Raw genomic sequence first — 21866 nt, 5'->3', positions numbered from 1 at the left:
TATAAAGCCAAACAATATCCTTTTTAATAACCCAAACATCGTCGGAAGGTATTAGTTACTTTATGTTCCAAACTGAGACGCACTTCCATTTTTTAATCAGCCTCCCACATCCACACACTTTATGCATATATTTACTAAAACAAAACAAGAACGATTTGGTTCACTTTATGCCATCTTTAATCTCTACGCTGCTTCTTTTTAAGGGTTCGAATTATTGTATTGAACTACTTCCTTTCTTTTACTATAATCGGGAAATTCAGTCTACATTAATCTGTAACCTCCTGAGTAGTTTCGCCTACAACTAATCTTGTGTACTGCATTTGTTACAGGCAATGCTTTTATATCTGCGTTGGCCACTAAAGGAGGCGACTTTCTCAAGAAGCTCAGTCCAGAACAATATTTTATCATAAACTTTCATGGGCTCTATTCATTACTTGCCATAAAGACATTTTAAAAAGATGTGAGACTCATGATAAAATAATTTCATTGAAACGTATTAAATGTTGAATCCAAGAGATTTCACATTTATAAGTTTGAGTTTTAAAATTGTAAGGATGATAGTAATTGGCCAAAATGGACAAAATTTAACTGTATCTATTAGTGGGTTTGGGCTGTTACAAATGATATTAGAGTCGGACATTGGGCAGTGTGCCAGTGAGGACCTTAGGCCTCCGAAGGTGGGTGAATTGTGAGATTTCACGTCAGTTGGAGAGTGGAATGAAAAATTCCTTGTAACAGTATAGAGAAATCTCTTTCTATTCGATACACTTTAAAACCGTGAAACTGACAATGATGCATAACGGATCAATCGTGAGCTGGATAGTAATACGTAACAGACCAAAATATTTCAAAACTATGAAACTGACGACAATAAATCGTGAGCTTGACGGCGATACGTAACGGGCCAAAACAATGATAGTACTGCACAACGAGTAAAACAACGATATGTAACCGACCAAAACAATAATTGGTAAGAATGCATAATGGGTAGCCTGTAAGGCTGTGCGTAATGGGTAACCTGGAAGGCTGACGGTGATGTGAATTATAATATATTCTCAATGAGTTAGATTCTTACCTACCAAAATATTTTACCGTTTGGAAAGGCACGTGCACCTAATTCCTCTACTATGCAATTAAATGAAATTCCTTACAAATAAATTATATTATAATCATACGTGGTTGTAAATAAAATTGTGTTCTATGATTGTGAGATAGAAATAAGTGTAGAGAAAAAAATATATATTTTTATTAATAGAAAAATGACGTGTCTGCCGCTTCAAGTTCCCTTGATTGCATGCGTATCACTAGATACGCAGTGGTGGAGACGCAAGGGAGAATTGTATTGATTGGATGATGAAAGTCGTAGTTAATTTAGAGAATGATTATAAGTTTATAAATAAATAATATTTTTTTGTACGAGGCCTTTTGAAAAAGTTCAAAACAAAGTCATGAAAGTTCAAAATTGTAGAGAGTCGTGTTCGTCTAACCGTATGAAAGTTTAGAAGGTTAGATTTTAAATCAAGATAATTAAATGTAAAGTGGGCATGTAAAAGACTCGATATTATATTTACATGCAGCCAAGCCGGTCCTTACCGGCATTAGGCGAGTGCCTGCTGTCTGCAAAATTACGCAAACCATACTGTAACGATAAGGAAAAAGAAAAGGCGGCAACTTTGCGTCAGCCATTCAGTCTGTCGGAAAAACGATGTGGGCCAACTACGCAGTACAATAATAATGGCAATTCTCATACCTGACGCCCTACTCCGCCCCTCCCTAACACGCCTCTGTTTTGCAGCAACTTCGCCATGGAACCGCCAAAATTCCAATGGGATTAAATCCTCGTACCGGGTCGCAGCCATGGATGAAGCTGTCGTTGACGCCGACAAATTTCGGGCTGAATTCCTTCGAGTTTTGCGTAGTAGACGATCTCCAGAAGGTACGAAATTGAATTCGAATGTCATTTCTCTATTCTCTGTTTTAGTTTACCTTGAATTTTTTGACGTCTGTTCTGGGTAGCTCAGAAGTCTGTGAATTTTGGCTCTGAAATTCTTGCTTGATTCGAATCTTGCTTTCCACATCTTTTGATGAATGTTTTGCCTCTTCGTATGAATTAGCCAGTTTTCATTCGAGAATCGTGTTTGTTTCTTCTTTTTATTCATCAATGAGTCTGTTACGGACCTTGAGAATGATATGGTATTGTCTACTCTTATGACTAGTACCAATGGAATAGTATACTACTTATATACCTATGATCTTTCTCTTAATTAGCCAACGTGAGATTCCAACCATTCTCCCATCGAACAAAGTATACAATCAGTCTCTCCTTGAATAGTCATATCTATTCTTATAGCACTATCCTCTTCTTTGGAACGCATTGCTAGTGTAATAGAGTTCTACCACGAATCTTTACTATGACTACACCTTTGAGACTCACAACTTCTTTGTTCGACCCTTGAGAATTCTATTGACATGTCTAAGTTAAGATAAGGGCATGAATCTGATACCACTACTAGGAACAACGAACCTCCACAACGGTGTGGATTGTCCACTTTAAGAATAGGCTCACATAACTTCTTTTAGTTTTCTAAAAAAAACTCTTACGAGTGCACGTTCCTTACTTATATATTACCTATAATCTTTCCCTTAATTAGTCAATTGGGGATTCAAACACTGGGTAGCGAAGACTAACCCGAAGAAATTCTTGTAAGAAAGTTGAGGGCCATTATAAAGTTCAGCTGGAGCTTTCATTTTCTTACTTGAGGAGTACTTGTTTTGACTAGTTAAGTGTAGGAACATGTTCTAAAGATTGCTGTAAAAGTTAGATTTGAAGTTGAATATCTCCCAAACAAGTCAGTTAATAGCAGGATTAGTTAGGCTACCTTCAGTTTACTTTTCATACAGCAGAAATTATGAATCTATGATGTCTAATTGAACTTCGCAGTACCGCTTAATGTGAAGCGCACACCGCCTGTTCACCACCCTCTGATTCAGGAGCCCAACCCGACAACCTTCAGTAAGGTCGATGCAGTGTTATATTTTCATTCTTTAGTCTTCGTTTAAATAGTAGCCTGCCCATGTTGATTTACTTACCTGTTTAAAGGCTATGGCTTCTTGTCCAAAGGCAACTTTTAGCAATTTGAAGGACTTGCTTCATGAGGAAAATCTTCACTTGACTACCGAGGCAAGCATGCTCTCGTACTTTTCGCGTTAACTATACGCGGGACGTGATGTAACGGAATTTAACGGAATAATGTAGTTGTTTACTAATCATTTATAGGAAGGAGAGCAAGGGAAGTTGCCTATATTGATTATAAGCATGAAGGATAGCAGACAGCAGAAAAGACCTGCAATTGTTTTTCTGCACAGTACAAACAAGTGTAAAGAGTGGTTGAGACCATTGCTTGAGGTGTCGGTTTCTTTTGCTATTGGCTTTTGTGGATATCACAAGTTGTTAAAACTAGATAATGCAATGTATTCTTGCTTCTTTCAGGCTTATGCATCAAGGGGTTATGTAGCTATTGCCATTGATTCTCGTTACCACGGTGAAAGGGCCAAGAACAAATCCACCTACTATGATGTATGCTGATTGTTGTTTATGTCGCTTTGTTTTAGCCAATTGAGTTGTTTTTTTGTGAGATACCAAATCGGTTGGAGGGGGGAACGAAATGTTTCTTATAAAAGTGTGGAAACCTTTCTCTGGTAAACTCGTTTTAAAACCTTGACGGGAAGCCCAAATAGGACAATATCTACTAGTGGCGGGCTTGGTCGGTTATAAATGGTATCAGAGACAGGCACCGGGCGGTGTGTCTGCGAGCACGTTGGCCCCCAAGGGAGGTGGATTGTGAGATCCCACATTGGTTGGAGAGGGAAACGAAACATTACTTATAAGGGTGTGGAAACCACTCCCTAGCAGACACGTTTTAAAACCTTGAAGGGAAACCCAAATAGAACAATATTTGCTATCGGTGGGCTTGGGCTGATATAAATGGTATCAGAGCTAGGCACCAGGTAGTGTGTCAACAAGGATGCTAGGCCCCTAGGAGGGTGGATTGTGAGATCCCACATCGGTTGGAGAGGGGAACAAAACATTCCTTATAAGGGTGTGGAAGCCTCTCCCTAGTAGACACGTTTTAAAACCTTGAGGGAAAGCCCAAATAGGATAATATCTACTAGCAACGGGCTTGAGCTGTTACAAATGGTATCAGAGACAAGCACCGGGCAGTGTGTCAGCAAGGACGTTGGCCCCCAAGGGAGGTGGATTATGAGATCGAACGAAACATTCCTTATAGGGTGTCGAAGCCTCTCTCTAGTAGACGCGTTTTAAAACCTTGAGGGAAAGCCGAAAGAGAACAATATCTGCTAGCGGTGGGTTTGGGCTATTACATTTTTATCTATGAGTTTTCCGAAACTCAAAAATTTGCTCACTACTTGACTGACTAGCTTATCACTCGTCGCCCATTAGTGAAGCTGTGAACACAAAGTCTTAAATTTTCTCAGAATCTCAGGCAATGAATTGGCATATCTTCTTATTGAATCTGGCTGCCAACGAAGTGATATTGTCAATCAACCCATGATATGTTAATATGACTTTCTAGCTCTTCTTAGTCTCTGCAGAAAAGTGCCCTTTTCTTTTGCAGAGTTAAATCCTAACCTGATGTCATAATCTGGTGCAGGCTCTTATATCTTCATGGAAAAAAGGCGATACCATGCCGTTCATATTTGACACGGTAGCGTCTCGTTTCATGGAACAATTAGCTGCAAATGTAACCAACGGATTAATTTCAGTTAGACTAAGTAGTGATAGACTAAATCACTTGCAGGTATGGGACTTGATAAAACTGGCGGATTATCTGACGAAAAGGGAGGACATTGACCCATGTAGAATAGGAATTACTGGCGAATCACTTGGAGGTCAGTCAAAAGTAAAATAAGGACCAAATTAGAACATGTTTTTCCTTTGTTATATATAGCTTGCGTTTCACATTTTCATTGCAGGAATGCATGCATGGTTTGCTGCTGCTGCTGATACTCGCTACTCCGTGGTTGTCCCCATAATTGGAGTGCAGGTAGTTCACCCAAATGATGACACTCTGGATCTTGTGTTAGTCCAGCTGATATTTTGTGATATGATTGCAGTGTTTTCGATGGGCCATAGATAACGATAAGTGGCAGGCACGAGTCGAGAGTATAAAACCTGTTTTCGAGGGTAAGGTGAATGAATGGTAGTTGGTGAAGGACAGAGCAGGGTGACTGATAGTGGTTACACATAGAATCAGAAGCTAGGAAGAAGAAAACATTTAAGAATTTATAAACAAAATGGAGTAATTAATTACTGTTGACTGACAAGTAAGATCATTATTGTGAGATCCCACATCCGTTTGAGAGAGAACGAAACATTCTTTAAAAAAGTGTGTGAAACCTCTCCTTAGTAGATGCGTTTTAAAAACTTCGAGGGAAAGACTAAAAGAGGACAATATCTGCTAGCGGTGGGTTTGGAAACCTCTCCCTAGCAGATGAGTTTTAAAAACCTTAAAGGAAAGCCCGGAAGAAAAAATCCAAAAAAGACAATATCTGCTAGCGATAGGCTTAGGCTCTGTAACCTCTTGCTGGAGCATCTTTTAAGTTGTTGAAAAAACGAATCACTTTATAAATACACATGACTGGTCTTTGTATCTCGTCTACAGAAGCCCGAATCGAATTAGGCATGAACGAGATCAACATAGAAGTGGTGAAGAAGGTTTGTTGTTTCAAGTTCCTGGTTTAGTAATTTGAAGTTGAATTACTATGATTATTTCCTACTGTTTTGTTCAGGTCTGGAATAGGATTGCTCCTGGTTTAGTTTCCCAATTTGGCTCGATTTATTCGGTTCCAGCTATCGCACCACGTCCTTTGTTGTTATTAAATGGTACCATTCATATCCTGCCTCTACTATATGGCTATAATCACAAACCAACATCAAATATAGAGGCATTGGATGATTGGAATATGCAGTATGAACAAAAAAACCATGCTTGCATCTCTGTGGTCTGTTCAAGTATTGTTAATGTGCAGTTTGGATTTGAAAAACAATAGGTGCAGATGACCCTCGATGTCCGATTGCTGGTTTGGATGCTCTCGTGTCGGAAACCCAGGTAGCTTATCAGAGGTTTGGTTGTCCAGAAAATTTTAAGGTATGTACATCTGGTGTGAAATGAGGAGATATTGTTCTCTTTGAGCTTTCCCTTTCGGGCTTCCCCTCAAGGTTCTTAAAATAGTATGCTCAGGAATCTCACAATCCACCCCCTTTCGGGGCCCAGCATCCTCGCTGGCAGCTCTGATACTATTTGGAACAGCCAAAGTCCACCGCTGGTAGATATTGTTCTCTTTAGGGTTTCCCTTTCGAGCTTCCCTTCAAGGTTTTTAAAACACGTATGCTTTGGGGTTTTCTTTTCACACTATGTTTATAAAGAGTGTTTTGTTTCTCCCTCCAATCGATGTGGGATATCATATGTGAAGCAAAGTAGAAACATAGTTATTGCATCCTTCCATGGTGTCGACGTGTCTACAATCTCTCCCATTTTTTGTTTCGATATAGTTGATTGATCATATTCTTATTTTATCTCTGCAGTTCATCGCACAACCTGGGATTGGCCATGAAATGACACCTGAGATGGTAAAAGAAGCTAGCCAATGGTTTGATAGGTTCTTAGGCCACACTATCAAAGAGTAGCGGTTGGATTCATAGCTCATTTGTTACTTGGGTTGATAAAGTTTGAGAATGTTTGCTTAATCCACCTCACCTATTTATAGTCAAATAACAAATAAATTACAAGGATATGAAAATAGTAATAAATGGAAAGACTGTAAGAAAAACATGTTTTATAATAAAACATAAAATTTAGTACTAAATATCTTCAACAAAGTCCATCCACGTCATTTGTAATATTTTGTTCTCGAGGGAGGGCGTAATTGTTAATCATGCATATTTCATTAACTGGGTAAATAATATAAATGAGGTTTTAGTGAATCGGTAAACACCATCAAAAGAAATATTTGTGCTAAAAAAAAAAAAAATTGATAATTTTTAATAACCATTTTCAATATTTAGCTCTTTATTTTTTTTTTATAATGTTCATATTTTATCATTAATTTCATTAAAATGTAAACTTATCTTTTTTTAGGCTGAAAAATATTATTAACAGCAGCGAGTAAATTGATTAATAAATATTTTATTTAAAATTTTAATTTAAGTTTAAATGTTAAGCTTTATTTTATTAAAAATATTTATTACCGCAAATTTGGCTTAAATGTCTCACTTACCTATAAGATTTTGAAACATTAAAAAAGAAAAAGAAAAAGAAAAGAACAAATTGGGCTTACTGAAATCATGTAATGGGCCAATAGCAATGAAGCCCAAAATTCTGATCCATGAGGTTCAGGAACATTGAAAATTTGAGCCTCAGTACCTTCCAACCTTTGCTTCTCCAACCCTAATTTCCGTCTACCTCAGTAACAGCTGAATTCAGTCATCATGGCCTCTTACGATTACGAGGACTCAGGTGCCAACTATGATGACCCCCGGCACGCGACGGCGCCATCTCCGGCTGGCCAAGATATTGGCTATGACCCCAATTTCGTTCCAGATTCCGTCAAGTCCTTTGTCGTTCATTTATACCGGCATATCCGTGAGAAGAATGTATACGAAACCCATCAAATGTATGAAACCTCCTTTCAGTCCTTATCGGACCGCCTATTCAAGGACACACCTTGGCCGTCAGTGGATGCCGTAGCTCATTTTGTGGATAATGACCATGTTTTCTGCCTGCTTTACCGTGAGATGTGGTTCCGCCATCTCTATGCGAGGTTATCACCAACTTTGAAGCAGAGGATTGACTCGTGGGATAATTATTGTAGCCTATTTCAGGTGGTTTTGCACGGAGTCGTTAATATGCAATTGCCTAACCAGTGGCTATGGGATATGGTGGATGAGTTTGTTTATCAGTTCCAGAGTTTCTGCCAATACCGGGCCAAGATGAAGACTAAGACCGAGCAGGAAATTGCTCTCCTGAGAAAATTTGATCAGGTTGCTACGATTCATTTGTTTTATTTTCCATCTCTAGGGTTACAAAACAGTATTACTCCCTGGCCTTCTTATTCTTCTATATGAACTAATGTGTATTTAGTTTAATCAAATTTATGGTATTTTAGGATTTGATTTGACGCGTTTAGCTTCTCCAAGGATGTTGAAAAATAGCCGGAATATCCTTGAATTCCATGGTTTCTAAACTTCGAATGACTATCTTGTAAAGACCATGAGATGTGAAAGTGTTATTTTGTTTTTTATATTCTTCTTACGGAGTTTGTGTACACTAGGTCAGATATTTGTTCCAAATTTGATAGCCTTGTTTGGATGTACCTGCATCAAACTGTCACCAATCCTTCATACACTCATCTTCTAGCTGTCACGTCCACTTCAAATTTTTTTGCCCGTTTAGTCTTAATGGTTTCTATGGTCTATCTATATCAAAGAACTAGGAGCTTAACTTCAGTGGTTGTTTGATTATAGGCGTGGAATGTATATGGTGTCCTCAACTACTTGCAAGCATTTGTGGAGAAATCCTCAATCATTCATATTCTTGAGGAGGAGAAAGAAGGTCTAGAACAATTTACTGCCACTGATGGGTATGACTATAGTGGTGGAAGTAGTAATGTTTTGAAGGTGTTGGGATATTTCAGCATGGTTGGATTACTTCGGGTTCATTGCCTGTTAGGCGATTATCACACTGGTTTGAAGTGCTTACTCCCAATTGACATAAGCCAGCAAGGAGTTTTTACTAGTGTGATTGGAAGCCATATTACTACTATATACCATTACGGGTTTGCCAACCTAATGTTGCGGAGGTATGGATTTTTTCCGCCGCTTGCATTTCTTTGTAGTGTTTCATCTTGTTGATGCATTGTTTTCCCTCCCCTGCATACCTTTCATTGGGTTTTGCATTTTTGTTGTAGGCATGTATAACGGTGTTAGTGCCTTATCTAGTTACCACATATTTTTTTGGATGGATTACGAGAAAGTTCTTTAATTTTAGGTGGGTTTGTCAAGAGAATCTTTTTGTTTGAATCCTGACAAGTTGCCCTATTAATCCATTTAGTTCTTTCAATCTTCTTATTTCAACTTCGCATGCATTTCAATTCTTCTTGACCTCCATTTAAAGCCAATATTTTGCAAACATGCATTTTTCTATAGGAAGCAAAACCTTGTTTCATATAAACTTTATTACTAGTACATTTAGGAGTGTTTTGGCGCATTAAGCAAATAAACAAAGTTTGAAGAAAGAAACCCATCGATACATCATCCTTTTTTTTTTTTCAATGTATATGCATTAGAACATTATTCAATACTTAATCTTTCAAGGCATCACCATTATACGGTAGTAATCATCTCTACCATGTGCATCCTACATCTGTATTTAGTGCCTTGGACTTTTTCCCTTCATTTTTTACTTAATGAATTCTTAATAAATCTCATTTCCCTCTCTTTTCAGGTACGTGGACGCTATTCATGAATTCAACCGAATTCTCCTGTATATTTATAAAACCAAGCAATACCACCAGAAATCTCCTCAGTATGAGCAGATTCTTAAGAAGAACGAGCAAATGTATGCCTTGTTGGCCATATGTGTTTCACTCTGTCCACAAGTGAAGCTTGTTGATGAAACTGTGAACTCTCAGTTGCGGGAGAAGTATGGTGAAAAGATGATAAGGATGCAAAGGTATGATGAGGAAGCTTTTGCCATCTATGACGAGCTTTTCTCATATGCTTGTCCGAAGTTCATCACTCCATCTGCTCCTAGTTTTGAGGAGCCTCTAGTAAACTACAACCAGGTAAGCTTTAGATCTGTAATTTTGAAGTAGTTGTTTTGTAACTATTAGCAAGCAGCAGCTATTTTGAAATTAAGTTCTAGATATATTCGCCATTGATAATCCTTTTGAAGTTATATCTGATGCAGTTATGAAGTTGACAAGAAACTTTAGTGTTGTGAGACCATGCAAATTATTGAAATTAGGTGAATTGAGTGACCATACTTTGCTTAATAGTCAAAGCATATGAAGAGGAGATGTAGAGATAAAGAATAACATGTGTTACATTGAGTTTTCTTTAGCTGTTTGGATCAAGCAATGTGCATTTTATTTGCTGTGTCTTATTGTCTAATCCTTGTTTTAATTTGTTGAATCTTACAATGAAATAGGCTGTGACAGGGATTACAAGAAGTATTTTGTTGCCTCATCAAAAGCTTCTTGGGCCTTTTCTTTTCTCTCTCTTTTTCTTTGAGTATTTTTGATATTGATACAAATGTTATCAGTTGGATGAATTTTTGCTTAGTCTTTAGGTTTGTTGTCCTTGTGCGTTGTAGTTCATTCTTTCACAAAGTAGTTTATAATCAAAATGAATGAACGAACGAACGAACAAGCAAATAAATTGGCTGAGACAGTTCTTTAATATCATTGGAATTCTACATTTCATATTCTGGCTGATTCTTGGACTATTCAACTCGAGTTTCCTTTGAAGTTTCTAAAATTATTACTTCAAGAGGATTTTTAATCTCTCTTAAGACTTAACATGTATTTTGTCTTAAGCACCTTTTTCTAGTTTTGTCTGCTTTGTCCGAATTGGAGTGTAGATTAAGATTGATGACTTTGATTTTACCATTTCTTCACAAAACCTATGCAGGCATGAGGTCATGTTAAACCCCATCTGCGTGTTGTCTGTGTTGGGCTCTCTTTCAGAAGTTTTATTCCCATCTCTTATCTTTTTCAGGATGCCTATAGACTTCAATTGAAACTATTCCTTTATGAAGTAAAGCAACAACAATTACTGTCTGGCATCCGGACCTTCTTGAAAGTGTATTCCTCCATCTCCCTTGGGCAGCTTGCTACTTACATGGAAATGGATGAATCCACACTAAGGTTGAAATTAAAATACAGCAGAATATATCAACTTCTTATCTTTATTCACTGCTGCCTGTTTCCTAAGATTAATTAAGCGATGTTTTTTTTTAATATTTACAGGACTATTCTGTTGACATACAAGCATAAAACCCATGCCGTTGATAGTGTTGGAAAAATTATGTCTAATGCAGACGTGGATTTCTACATTGACGATGTATGTCTTCTTTTCTTCAATTACCTCTTCTTTGGTTTGCAAATGCATTTAAATTTAGAACACACGACATGTCTTCAAGTAATCCATTGTTTGTTCTTTACATTTTATTTTGTGGGTTGGTTTTAGCTTTTCCTTTTTTCTTTTTATTATTATTGTTTTATCCTTTTACAACAAACGAATGTTCATATGTCTGTTATGCTGAGCTTATCATTGTCTTGATTGTATTTGTTTGATTCTTCTATAAGTTTTTTGTTATCTGGTCTATCATATTCGTATATCGATTATATGCTGCCATACAAATCGGATTCCATCGGACTTCGACCTTGTGATAATACATGGATGTTCCCGAAGGACGCTGTCTTTTAACGTAATCTCATTGCAGGACATCATTCATGTTGTGGAATCTAAGCCTGTAAATCGCTATGGAGATTTCTTCTTGCGGCAAATTGTTAAAGTATGTAAATTTTCTGGTCAATCTTGCATCTCTCAACTCTATATTATCTGGATGAAACGATAATCATACCTGTGTTTTTCTTCGTGACAGCTCGAAGGAATGATTAATGATTTGGACAGAGTGAAACTGGACTGAGTTTTCTCCTTGAGAGTTTTGTTGAAGTGGCTTTTTGGACGAAGTTTTTGCCAGGAACGGTTACAACATTTAATTAAAGCCTACCTTATCCATTTTTCATCTTCACTCTGTACTATTTATTAGTGTAGATACTTCTGGGAAGCGAACTTCAATCTCCTGCACTCACTCAAATGTCACTCGGATATCAGAGTGCTGAAGGCTTGTGCCTGAATTTTTAAGTTTATTTTCTTGGCATTTATGTGTTATAAGTCTATTTACTAAACTCATGTATCTACCTTGAAAGTTTCCTCCACATGAATCATAAAACATCAAAACTTTAACAACGGCCTCTTTTTGTTCAAGTTTTCGTGTTCTAGAGCCTTTAGCTTATCACCCCAAAATCGAACTCTATGGAGCCTTTTGAATGACCTCTCATGGAGTTTGTCAAGCACTCGGGATCTTTATGGGTTCGGTAAGATGACTGCTAAACTCCCTATTGAATGTCCAATGTAGAGTTGCTTTGACTTGAGCTATGCAATAACCAGATATTCCTTGATCTTTGTATTGGATGGTTATTTATGTGTGTATTTAGATATTTTATTTAAAACTTAAGCAATTGTAGAAATATTTGCCTGTGAAAAGTGTTTTTTAAATGCATTTTCTTTTAAATATTGTTTTAAAAATAAAAATGGTTTAGGAGGAAAACAGTGGTATGTTTAGTACATTCTTTTCCCAAGTTATTTTTATACCAAATTTAGTTTGTTTGCTATTACAGTTATATAACGAATTTACAACTTTAAATTTTTATTTAAAATATTATAACCGGATGATTGGTCAAATGGTCGCCGGCGGTGGTTGCTGGTGGTGGTCGTGGTCGGGACGTGTAGTAGAATTTAAATTATTGGAATAATAATTAAAAAAAGATATTTGAATAATTGAATATGCATTTCCATTTTTTAATTTTTTTATCACGTCACGTTGATTTCGAATAAATAAATAATAAAAAAAAAAACGCGCGCGCTCATGGTTTATGCCAACATGGACATGGCTGACATGGCATGAGGATGCCAAATATTATCATTTAGTTGAACTTCGGTTCCCTTGGCGCCCAATTCGCCTGTCACACAGTATGATACGCGAAAACCCGCGAGCTTGAGCGCGAGGTGGAAATGCAAATTACTAGGATTTCTCTCCGTCGTTGACTTCCGATTCAACAATGGAGAAGCTCGGAGTTCCAAGCATGAAGAGGTTGAACCAGTTGAATTCACTCCCTGGTCTGGCACCAGGAACTACAAAAACGTTCTCATTCTCTTCACGTTCCGTTCCGGACTCTGCCTCATCGGGAAGTTTTGTAAATTTGAAGATAGCAGCAGGTTCTAATCGGAAAGTTCAGTGTTAATCATTCTTTTGTGAGGAATGAAGTTTTATTTTGATCGTGTTATCCATATTATGCAGAGAAATTGATGAAAGAGCAAGCTGCTGTAAAGACTGATCTGGAAATGGCGGTATGAAGCTTCATTCTCTATGAGTTGCGCACGCGCGCGTCTTCGTACAAGCTTTATATGGTCATTGGAATGGTCGAATAGCAGCCATATTACTTTTAATCTCAATACACGAACAGTCTGTGTGATATTTTCTGTAGATCTGTTCGTTAGGTCATTCTGATCTGTTACGTTTTTTTTTTCCTATGATCATTCTGCGGAGTACTTGATTTCTGAGTTGGAAAAGTTTACAGAATGCGAAATTGAGGAAATCAGTGGAGCACACACGTAATTTAGAGGATAAAGTGCAGAATGCCTTGAATGAAAATGCCAAACTCCAGGTGAAGCAGAAAGAAGACGAGAAATTGTGGAAGGGATTGGAATTGAAATTCTCTTCGGCCAAGACACTGAGTGATCAGCTCACCGAAACATTGCAGCATCTAGCCAGTCAGGTTCAGGATGGTAGTTACCAATCTGTGGCTCAAAATTTGTTGTAATAATTAATCTCAAGTTATGTGTTACTTCAATTTTAAACATTGCATTAATGAAATCATACAGCTGAGAAAGACAAGGAGGTTTTAGAAGCCAAATTATCTGCAAGTTCTACAGCTGTTGATGGGTTAAACCAACAAATGCAGGAGTTATCAATAAAAGTAGAGTCTGTAGAAGAAACACTAAGAAATCGTAAGTTCTTAAACATTTAACCTCCACTTCTTTTTGCAACATTTCGTTGGTTAATCTCACATTGTACTATAAACTTCTCTGTTTTATCTTGGTTAACTTTGGAATGCAGCTTGTTATGTAATGCTTTTGAACTCTGAACATAGGTGAGAAGGAGCTGGCGGAGCTCAAAATTGAGAAAGAGGAAATTTGTAAATTGTACAAAAAAGAACAGCAGGGAACTGCAAATCTGATCGAGGAAAAAGGTAACTATAACCACTAGGGTTAAAATTTGCAGAAACTTCTTAAACAGTGCATGACTGGTAATTTGGGATGACAATCTTCTTATTGTAATATGGACGATTTCATTTTGAAGTCGAGGAGAAAGAAGTATTATCCAACAATGACCAACTCCCAATTTTCTATTTCTTATCAATATCAACATGTATTAACATGCAATGCTTCAACTTTACCAATTCTTAGTTGTAATGTATATGCATTAATTGATGAATGTTTATTCTGTTATGTTTTATAAACAAAGGAAAGTTAAGCCTGCGGGAAACTGTTACCTGGTTATTATTTCCAAACCTAACCTTGATTCCTTAAAGGCGGTAATAGGACCATGACAAAAAATTATTGACATTGAACAGTCCTTTATTGGTACCAATGAAATATACATTTTTCTACTTGTGCTTCCACTTTCTTTATATCAGGTTTCCAGTTTCCTGTTTCCCCCATCATAGGATCTGACTCAATGTTATTCATGATCTTGATATAAAACTATTAAAGCTTGTTCAAATAGGTCATGATGTTCGAAAACTTGAGAAAGTAAAATTATAATCTTGTAGTGTTTTGTGACTCTGTTCGCATAAATGTGGACTAGTACGATACTTTCTTGCAGACTCTATAACCAAGACATTTGAGGACACACTTATGCAGAACAGGTTGATCATAGAGGGCTTGAACTCTAAACTGGAAGAAGCACAATTTGTCTCAAACTCGAAAGAAGATAAAATTACTAGTTTGATAGCCTTACGAGATGACTTGCAGAAGGAAAAGAGTGATTTGGAAATGCATAATGATGAGGTTCATAAGAAATTAGATGCGTCACTCATGGAGATCAAAAACCTTGAAAACCTCGTCAATTTATTGGTTGAACAGCTGGTTGAACTGGATCGTCATAACTCAACTTTTTTAGAGAAATTTAATCAGCTAAACCTTCTAAATGACTCTTGCTTTAAGCTAGCCAAATTGGAGAGGAATGTTGCTTCAGAACTGGCCCAAAACCAATACAACAAGCTCTATGACAACTTGATTTGTATAACATCAGAAAAAAGTGCACTCAAATTGATAAATGTTGAATCACAGGAAAAGGTAGATGAACTTCAGAAAGTTCAGGAATCGCTCATGGCACAGCATTCAGAAGAATCTCGTTTAGCAGGAGAGAGAATTCAAAAGTTGGAGTCTGAAGTAGAAACTCTTGTTTCAGAAAAGACCGGGGCAGAATCATTAGTTTCCAAGTTAGGGGAGGAAATTGTTACTTTGTCAGAAAGCTCAAGATCCTCAGAGAGTAAAATGGTCTACACATTTTTCAAAAGATTTAAATACTTTGATAACAAGCTATGTTATTCAACTAATTTTATTGTATGTTTTCTTGCAGCAAGATTTGTTGCAGAAGATTACCGCACTAGAAATTGAGAATCGGTGTAACGTAGAAAAATTGGAGAAAGAGTTACACGACAAAACAGAAGAAATGGATACTTTGATGAAGGAGAGCGAAAACCATAAAAAACATGCAGATATGCAGGCAGTAGAGAGCGATCAACTTCGCACTATTTTGAAGGAAAATGAAGAATTGATTCTTTTGTCTAAGGAGCGTGAGAAGAAGCTAGAGGACGAAAATAAAGAGGTTTTTATAAATTATATTGTTGCAATTGTTGATTTTCATGAAAATTTTTCTCGATTAGCTTTTGAGTGAACGTAACTTTAAGACTTAGTAGTCATCTATTACAGAATCAAGCTCTATTGGTTACTGCTGAAACGAAGCTTTCTGAGGCTAAAAGACAGTACGATACAATGCTGGAGAGTGAACAGATGGAGTTATCAAGGCATTTGAAAGAAATATCCCTTAGAAACGATCAGGTAAGATTTGTTACCATTCTCTCGTAAATGATCTTCATGCGGCTAAGAATACCTTTATTTAGGCTGACAGCAATAAAACTATTATTAGGCTATCAATGACATTCGGAATAAGTATGAACTGGAGAAATTGGAGATTGTTAACAAGGAAAAAGAAAAGGTTCACTCTTAGAACTCATATTTCGCAACATATTAAAATATAAAACTTCTTGCTTATTCATTTATGCATACAGGCAGATCAGGCTGTACAAGAGATGGAACAAAATTGTGAACAAAAACTAGCAGAGGTGAAAGAAGAATCTAGGCAATGCCTGATTCGCATTCAGGAAGAACATGCTGCTCTGGTAACACTTGAAAAGAACGAAGCTTAACTTGTCTTCCTATGACCATGATATTCATAGTTGAAATAGCCACCTGTTAAGATTTACCATCTTTATTTTGTTCCTTTTTTTTTCTCTTATGTTCTAATTACTACCAAAAACTTATAATCTGGGATTATGGACGGCTTGCATCAGATTCCTTTTTGATCCAAGTTAAAAACATGTTGAACTTCCATTTTCTACGACAATTTGAGCTATGTTAAATGTTAAATATCTTATATCAGAAATGATGAGAAACTATCTTATATCAGAATTGATGAGAAACTATCTGACAGCCTTAGTGGATTGGCCAGCTTATGCATGAAGTAAACTTGTAGTTTAGTAGTAGTAATTGAATTCCTTCTCTCACTATCAATAATTGTAATTCATTGAACAATCTCATAAGCTTCTTTGTTGGGGTGGAGAATTTATCTTACTGGCCATCATATGGTTAGTTGTTTATTTGAGGGGTAAATACTGAGCATCAATGAGTAAAGTTTTTTATATCCTACAATTTGATTTCGTAGTTGAATCAAATTCAGCAAGAGCATTCCAGAAATGAACAAATTCGTAAAGCTGACCACAATGAAGAGTTAAGACATGTTCAACTTCAAGCTGAAAACGAATTGAAAGAGGTTATGTATATATATAATCCACTTTTTAGTTTCTGTCAGCACTTGCATCATTAATTGACAATTCAGTAGTTTATAACATTCCAGATATTGACGTTACTGAGAAATGAACATGAGGCTCGGATGAAAGGCTTGACATGTCAAAACGAAGATGAGTGTAGGAAACTTCAAGAGGAATTGGATCTCCAAAAAACCAAAGTACTCTCAAACTCGGGTATAAATATCAAGTATCGTGCTCATGTCTTAATCTACACATAAATGTCACAGGAAGACAGGCAGAGAACTTTATTGCAATTGCAATGGAAAGTGATGGGTGACAAGCTACAAGAGGACCAAGAAGTGAATTCAAAGAAGGTAATCTCCTGTCCCATGTGCAAGAGTGCGCACTGGATACTACCAATCAACTCCATGCCATTTCTCTCCCTGAAGTTTTCTCGTAATTTGAACTTTTAGTATTTGTATTCTATCATCTATGTGCCGTTGATCAATTTCAGACTTCTTATATTATTTACAATACACGAAACTAATTCTTGTTGGATCATTATTTTCCATTCTCAAAATTTAATACTGTTATAAGAAGCATCCTAGTTCTTCGTATAGAACTTCATTGGATTAAAATAGGGATGTTAAAATATATTTCTAGTCCTTGCACACATTTCAGTGTTTGTTACATTTTGGTCCTTATGTTCTTTTAAAATAGTTTAATTCATGTAATTTTAGAACTGTAATCATTAAATCTTGGAGTTAAAAATACCCTCTAATGAGTCAATTAATCATCCACCATTATTCACATCGAATACTCTTGATTTTGTTTTGTTTTATTTTCTTTTTAATTTTTTAATTTTATCCGTGTATTATTTTATTTCCTGATATCCAAGGTGTAAATTCAAACACAAAATCCCCTGATTACTCCCATACTTTGTGTTAAAAGTTCGTACTTGTTCATTTTCGTATATCAAATTTAGTTTATCCTTCATAATTTAATAACTTATGGTGCAGGACTACTCCATGTCATCAATCAAGATGAGAGATTCTGGTGGTTCCCGAAAAAGCAAGCGTGCTCTGATTAGAACAGCAAATGAAGAGGTGCCACTGACAGCTGATAGATATATGACAGAAACGAAGTCTGTTGATCAGCCACATTTTAAATTCTTTTGCATCTTTATATCCTCTCACAGGAATCACCTTACTTGCAAGACACTCAAACACCGGTATCACAGTTGTTGAAGACCGTAGAGGACATTAACACAGGAAGTGTTGCAAATATTCCTAAGCATCATAAGAAGGTACGTTGTATTTTAAAATGATGTGCACTTCACATTATCTGACTTGTCGAGATTAATGCATAGATCCGTTAATATCTTGATAGAAGTTCAAGGGAATTATATGAAGTTCCAAAAATTTCCGCATATTTTACACTTGCCTTCCGCTGCAAAGTGAAACTTAATTAATGGCTGGCCAGGTTACTCGCCATGAATATGAAGTTGAAACTACAAATGGAAGGACGACCACTAAAAGAAGAAAAACCAAAAGTACGGTTCTGTTTGAGGTATGAACCTGATCACTAAGATGAACCAATAGGACCGTGCACATGTAGAGAAACTTGATCATCTCAGAATTCTTATGCAATGGTTAAATCTGTTCTTCATGTATATCAGGACCCGAGAAAACATAACAAAACTCCAAGAAGAAACACCCCCAGAGTTCCTGTCAAGGTACAAGAGAAGGCTTAGATCCATGTTCTATTGGGTATCTTTCCCTTTCCTGATTTGTGTACTGCAGTTGGCTTAGCTGGTTGCTGATTGATGCTAACTTCAAATAATTCTTTAGTATCAACTACATAAAAACTATAAAAATTACGTGTTTATGTGTGTATTTTTTTATGCAAATAATTTGGTTTTATGAAATATGAAATATCAGAGAATCACATTTTTCGATAGAAAATTTCTTATTTACGCTGTGACTTCTAAATATTGTATTAACATTTTTTTTTATCCCAACTCTCTATGTAGACAATTAAGGGTGGAGGTGAATCACGTCCTTCAAAAATTGGTGATTTGTTTATGGAAGGGTCCTTGAATCCCTATGCAGATGATCCTTATGCATTTGATTAAAGGTAAATTCAATAAAATGCTTTTACTTTTTAGTTTTCAGCTTTCTTCAAAGAAAATTTAATTTTTCTTTCTTCTGATTGGTAGAATCTTCAGCATTTAATGTTTTATCTGGCTGTTTTTGTTATCCAAAGCAAACTTTTAACCTAAAAAATTAATCCAACGTGTTAAAGCTGTTCTCAAACCCTAAAAAGGAATAAAAATTTCTAGAACGAATTCCGTCCACAAAACTATATTTTCAGACTTAACATTCCTTCTCCGAAGACAAGCGGAAGTACCGATTAGTCCAAATAGATTTGAAGTCTTGTGAACCTTATGTCATTTTCTTTTCCTAGTAGTGCCGAACAGCTCGCTAATTTGCACATTTCTAAAAAATCCTTCGTATCTTGGGATCCCTACCTCCAAAGGTCCAAAGTTGACTTATATAACAATGTAACAATGATATATACCACAAGCACAAAAATTAGTCTGAACACGTGCCAAGGAGAGAACAATTTGGCTTTTCCTCTATAAGTGGCTACAATTTTGTTTCTCCCTAATGTCAAACTCAAAGACGTGAATCTTGAAATGGATCCCAATATACCAAACACTATATGAGTTCCAAAATTGGGATAAGGAAGAACTTTGACTTTGCTTCTCTTATGCTCACAAGGATCCATTATCTTTGTCCATATCTCGCAAAGTGTATACCAAGGAAGTAGACTCAGCTAATTTCACTAATTTATTGAAGTTACTCCGGAAAGAGAATTCCTATTGGAGTTTGGACATGGGGTTGGTGAAAAAAACACAAACTTTATGATTGTTGGACGATTGAATGTGTTCGGAAGTACTGTTGAAACACTTTTGGTTGTCTAAGATTATTGTTGGTCTTAAACAAGTTACGCAGAGCAGGTAAGTGACAGCCAAGATCTGGATTGAAATATACCAACAACCTGTATTTTCATATTCGAGCAAAGTTTCAAATGAACATTTCAGTACCTCTTCTACGACATGGCTCATGGGACTCTTGGCTACTGCGTCTCCCGTCAGGTACTGCATCCATTGAAATTGAACTTATAGCTCGGATGGCCGTGGGGATTGACAGAGAACTGAGAAGGTGAGCCTTCATTGTTTTTCTCACAATTGACTTGGTCTATTATACTCAGTAGGGCAAACTTTACGTGTCAATATTTTTGAAAGCCAAGTTTCATCTTCTCAATGCAGCTTATCTCATTGAATTGCTATCTGTTTGCTTATGATGACCATATGTTTTTTTCTGTTCATTTTGAAACATGTAGTTCGCCGTGGATGTTTACAGGACTGAGAATGCTGCGTATGCTTTGTTGAGATTGGGTGTGGACTTGAATGTTTCTCATCTCAGGAAACAGTTCTATGTTGACAGGTCAGTGATCCTTTGGTCTTACTGTGATTCATATACCTCGTTTGAATGTTTTCCACTCAACTGTGGAGTACCTATTTTGTTACAAATGGATTAAGACATGGAGAACATAATCCATAAAAATAATTGACACAACCGAACATACTCATAGATGTTATAATTAACACTAATCAGTTTCTTTTTACTCCACTTTGTCGGATAAAGTCAAAGAGTTGAGTGGGAAAATTTCATACATTTAAGATTGTGGATACTGATAAAATAAAATAAAATAAAATAAAATAAAATAAGATAAGATATCATTTAATAATGACATGTTAAATGTTCTGAAGTATTGAATTTTTTTTCTAAAGTTTGAGTGATAATCATAAACAATTTTCATTATAATAACAATCAAGAGATAGAGTCTAAATATATTTATAAACTGTAACCACCAAATTGTTATATATTTATAACAATTTTTCACCTGAATTTGATGAAATTTTATACAATAAAAATTAAATTGTTACCAATTTGAAAGTAAAAAATTAAGAATCAAACGTATTATTTTAATTCTAAAAAATTATTTTGGATTTTGTTTTCTACATTTAAAAAATTATCTAACCTATTATTTTTTTATTTTATTTATATATATTTTTAAGAAATGTTTCTACAATCATACACAAATGTAAGTAAAAAGTAAAATAAAGGAATTATGAGAACAACGAACTGAATCAAAATAAGACTGAAAACAAAACAATTTCCTTGAGAGAGAATCTCCAATATAATACTAGTACGAAACCCTACTTACTACCGGTTATAATACTTATATTTGGAACTCAAACAGGATTATATATATATATTTATCTGACCATATCAATAACATTTAAAAAGAGTACTAAAAATTACTCTATAACATCATATAAATCTTGAAACACTATATGTATAACTCAAGCTACTCTAAAAGAAAAAATATTTGGGTGTGGATAATTTTTTTTTTTTTTTTTTACTGCTCTCAATTCAATAGTTCAACCACTAGTTATCACGTGGAAAAATGTAGTTCCCTCTTAGTCTAAAATATTGTCCTTTTAGATATATTATCAAAATTAATAGAGATAGTCTTTCAAATTGCATAGTTCGTAGAACCTACTATAAATGTTATGGGTCAGACAAATGACTAATTGGGTTTCCAAAGTAGCTGTCATTATGATATATGAATAAATGTACAACTATATTTTACTTAACTCTTGAAAATCAATAGAACACCATAAATATATCATTCTTCTTACATACATTTTAATTAATGCATATGTTTCTAAAGTTAGACGATAAGAAAAAATATCTTTTACATTTGATGATGATAATCTTGCCTTGAAATTTTGAAGTGTCGCATTATGAATAAATAAGATATTGAAATAT

At 35.8% G+C, this 21866-nt stretch overlaps 3 protein-coding genes across 4 annotated transcripts; all 3 read left to right on the top strand.

Annotated features, from left to right (window-relative positions):
• Positions 1 to 1580: 1580 nt before the first annotated feature.
• LOC111476405 (putative esterase YitV) lies at positions 1581 to 6773 on the top strand. 2 transcript variants are annotated; one of them, XM_023120043.1, is made up of 13 exons: positions 1581 to 1936; positions 2942 to 3018; positions 3122 to 3181; positions 3278 to 3406; positions 3491 to 3577; positions 4674 to 4727; positions 4821 to 4911; positions 4996 to 5066; positions 5137 to 5206; positions 5685 to 5737; positions 5812 to 5905; positions 6073 to 6170; positions 6608 to 6773. In XM_023120043.1, the coding sequence occupies exons 1-13, from the start codon at positions 1735 to 1737 to the stop codon at positions 6707 to 6709; spliced, it is 1188 nt and encodes a 395-aa protein (XP_022975811.1). In that variant the 5' UTR covers positions 1581 to 1734; the 3' UTR covers positions 6710 to 6773. The 2 variants fall into 2 exon arrangements, with proteins under 2 accessions (XP_022975811.1, XP_022975810.1); XM_023120042.1 differs by having other exon boundaries at positions 1582 to 1936; positions 3101 to 3181.
• Positions 6774 to 7449: 676 nt separating this feature from the next.
• On the top strand, positions 7450 to 12071 carry LOC111476404 (eukaryotic translation initiation factor 3 subunit L-like). The gene is made up of 7 exons (XM_023120041.1): positions 7450 to 8062; positions 8546 to 8880; positions 9525 to 9864; positions 10799 to 10947; positions 11050 to 11143; positions 11526 to 11597; positions 11688 to 12071. Exons 1-7 carry the CDS (start codon positions 7511 to 7513, stop codon positions 11730 to 11732), a joined length of 1587 nt encoding a protein of 528 aa, XP_022975809.1. The 5' UTR covers positions 7450 to 7510; the 3' UTR covers positions 11733 to 12071.
• Positions 12072 to 12904: 833 nt separating this feature from the next.
• Positions 12905 to 20390, top strand: LOC111476403 (synaptonemal complex protein 1-like). The gene is made up of 20 exons (XM_023120040.1): positions 12905 to 13084; positions 13167 to 13216; positions 13447 to 13654; positions 13751 to 13876; positions 14020 to 14118; positions 14754 to 15430; positions 15513 to 15761; positions 15866 to 15994; positions 16083 to 16151; positions 16225 to 16335; positions 16878 to 16985; positions 17070 to 17180; positions 17250 to 17336; positions 17982 to 18068; positions 18161 to 18268; positions 18445 to 18531; positions 18641 to 18697; positions 18995 to 19098; positions 20123 to 20189; positions 20371 to 20390. Exons 1-18 carry the CDS (start codon positions 12928 to 12930, stop codon positions 19094 to 19096), a joined length of 2622 nt encoding a protein of 873 aa, XP_022975808.1. The 5' UTR covers positions 12905 to 12927; the 3' UTR covers positions 19097 to 19098; positions 20123 to 20189; positions 20371 to 20390.
• The last annotated feature ends 1476 nt before the right edge of the window (positions 20391 to 21866 follow it).

Source organism: Cucurbita maxima, unplaced genomic scaffold (genome assembly GCF_002738345.1).
Source record: "Cucurbita maxima cultivar Rimu unplaced genomic scaffold, Cmax_1.0 Cma_Scf00003, whole genome shotgun sequence".
In the NCBI taxonomy this organism is placed as follows: domain Eukaryota; kingdom Viridiplantae; phylum Streptophyta; class Magnoliopsida; order Cucurbitales; family Cucurbitaceae; genus Cucurbita; species Cucurbita maxima.
Note: the sequence above shows the minus strand (reverse complement) of the source record. Positions and strands in the feature narration are given on the sequence as shown.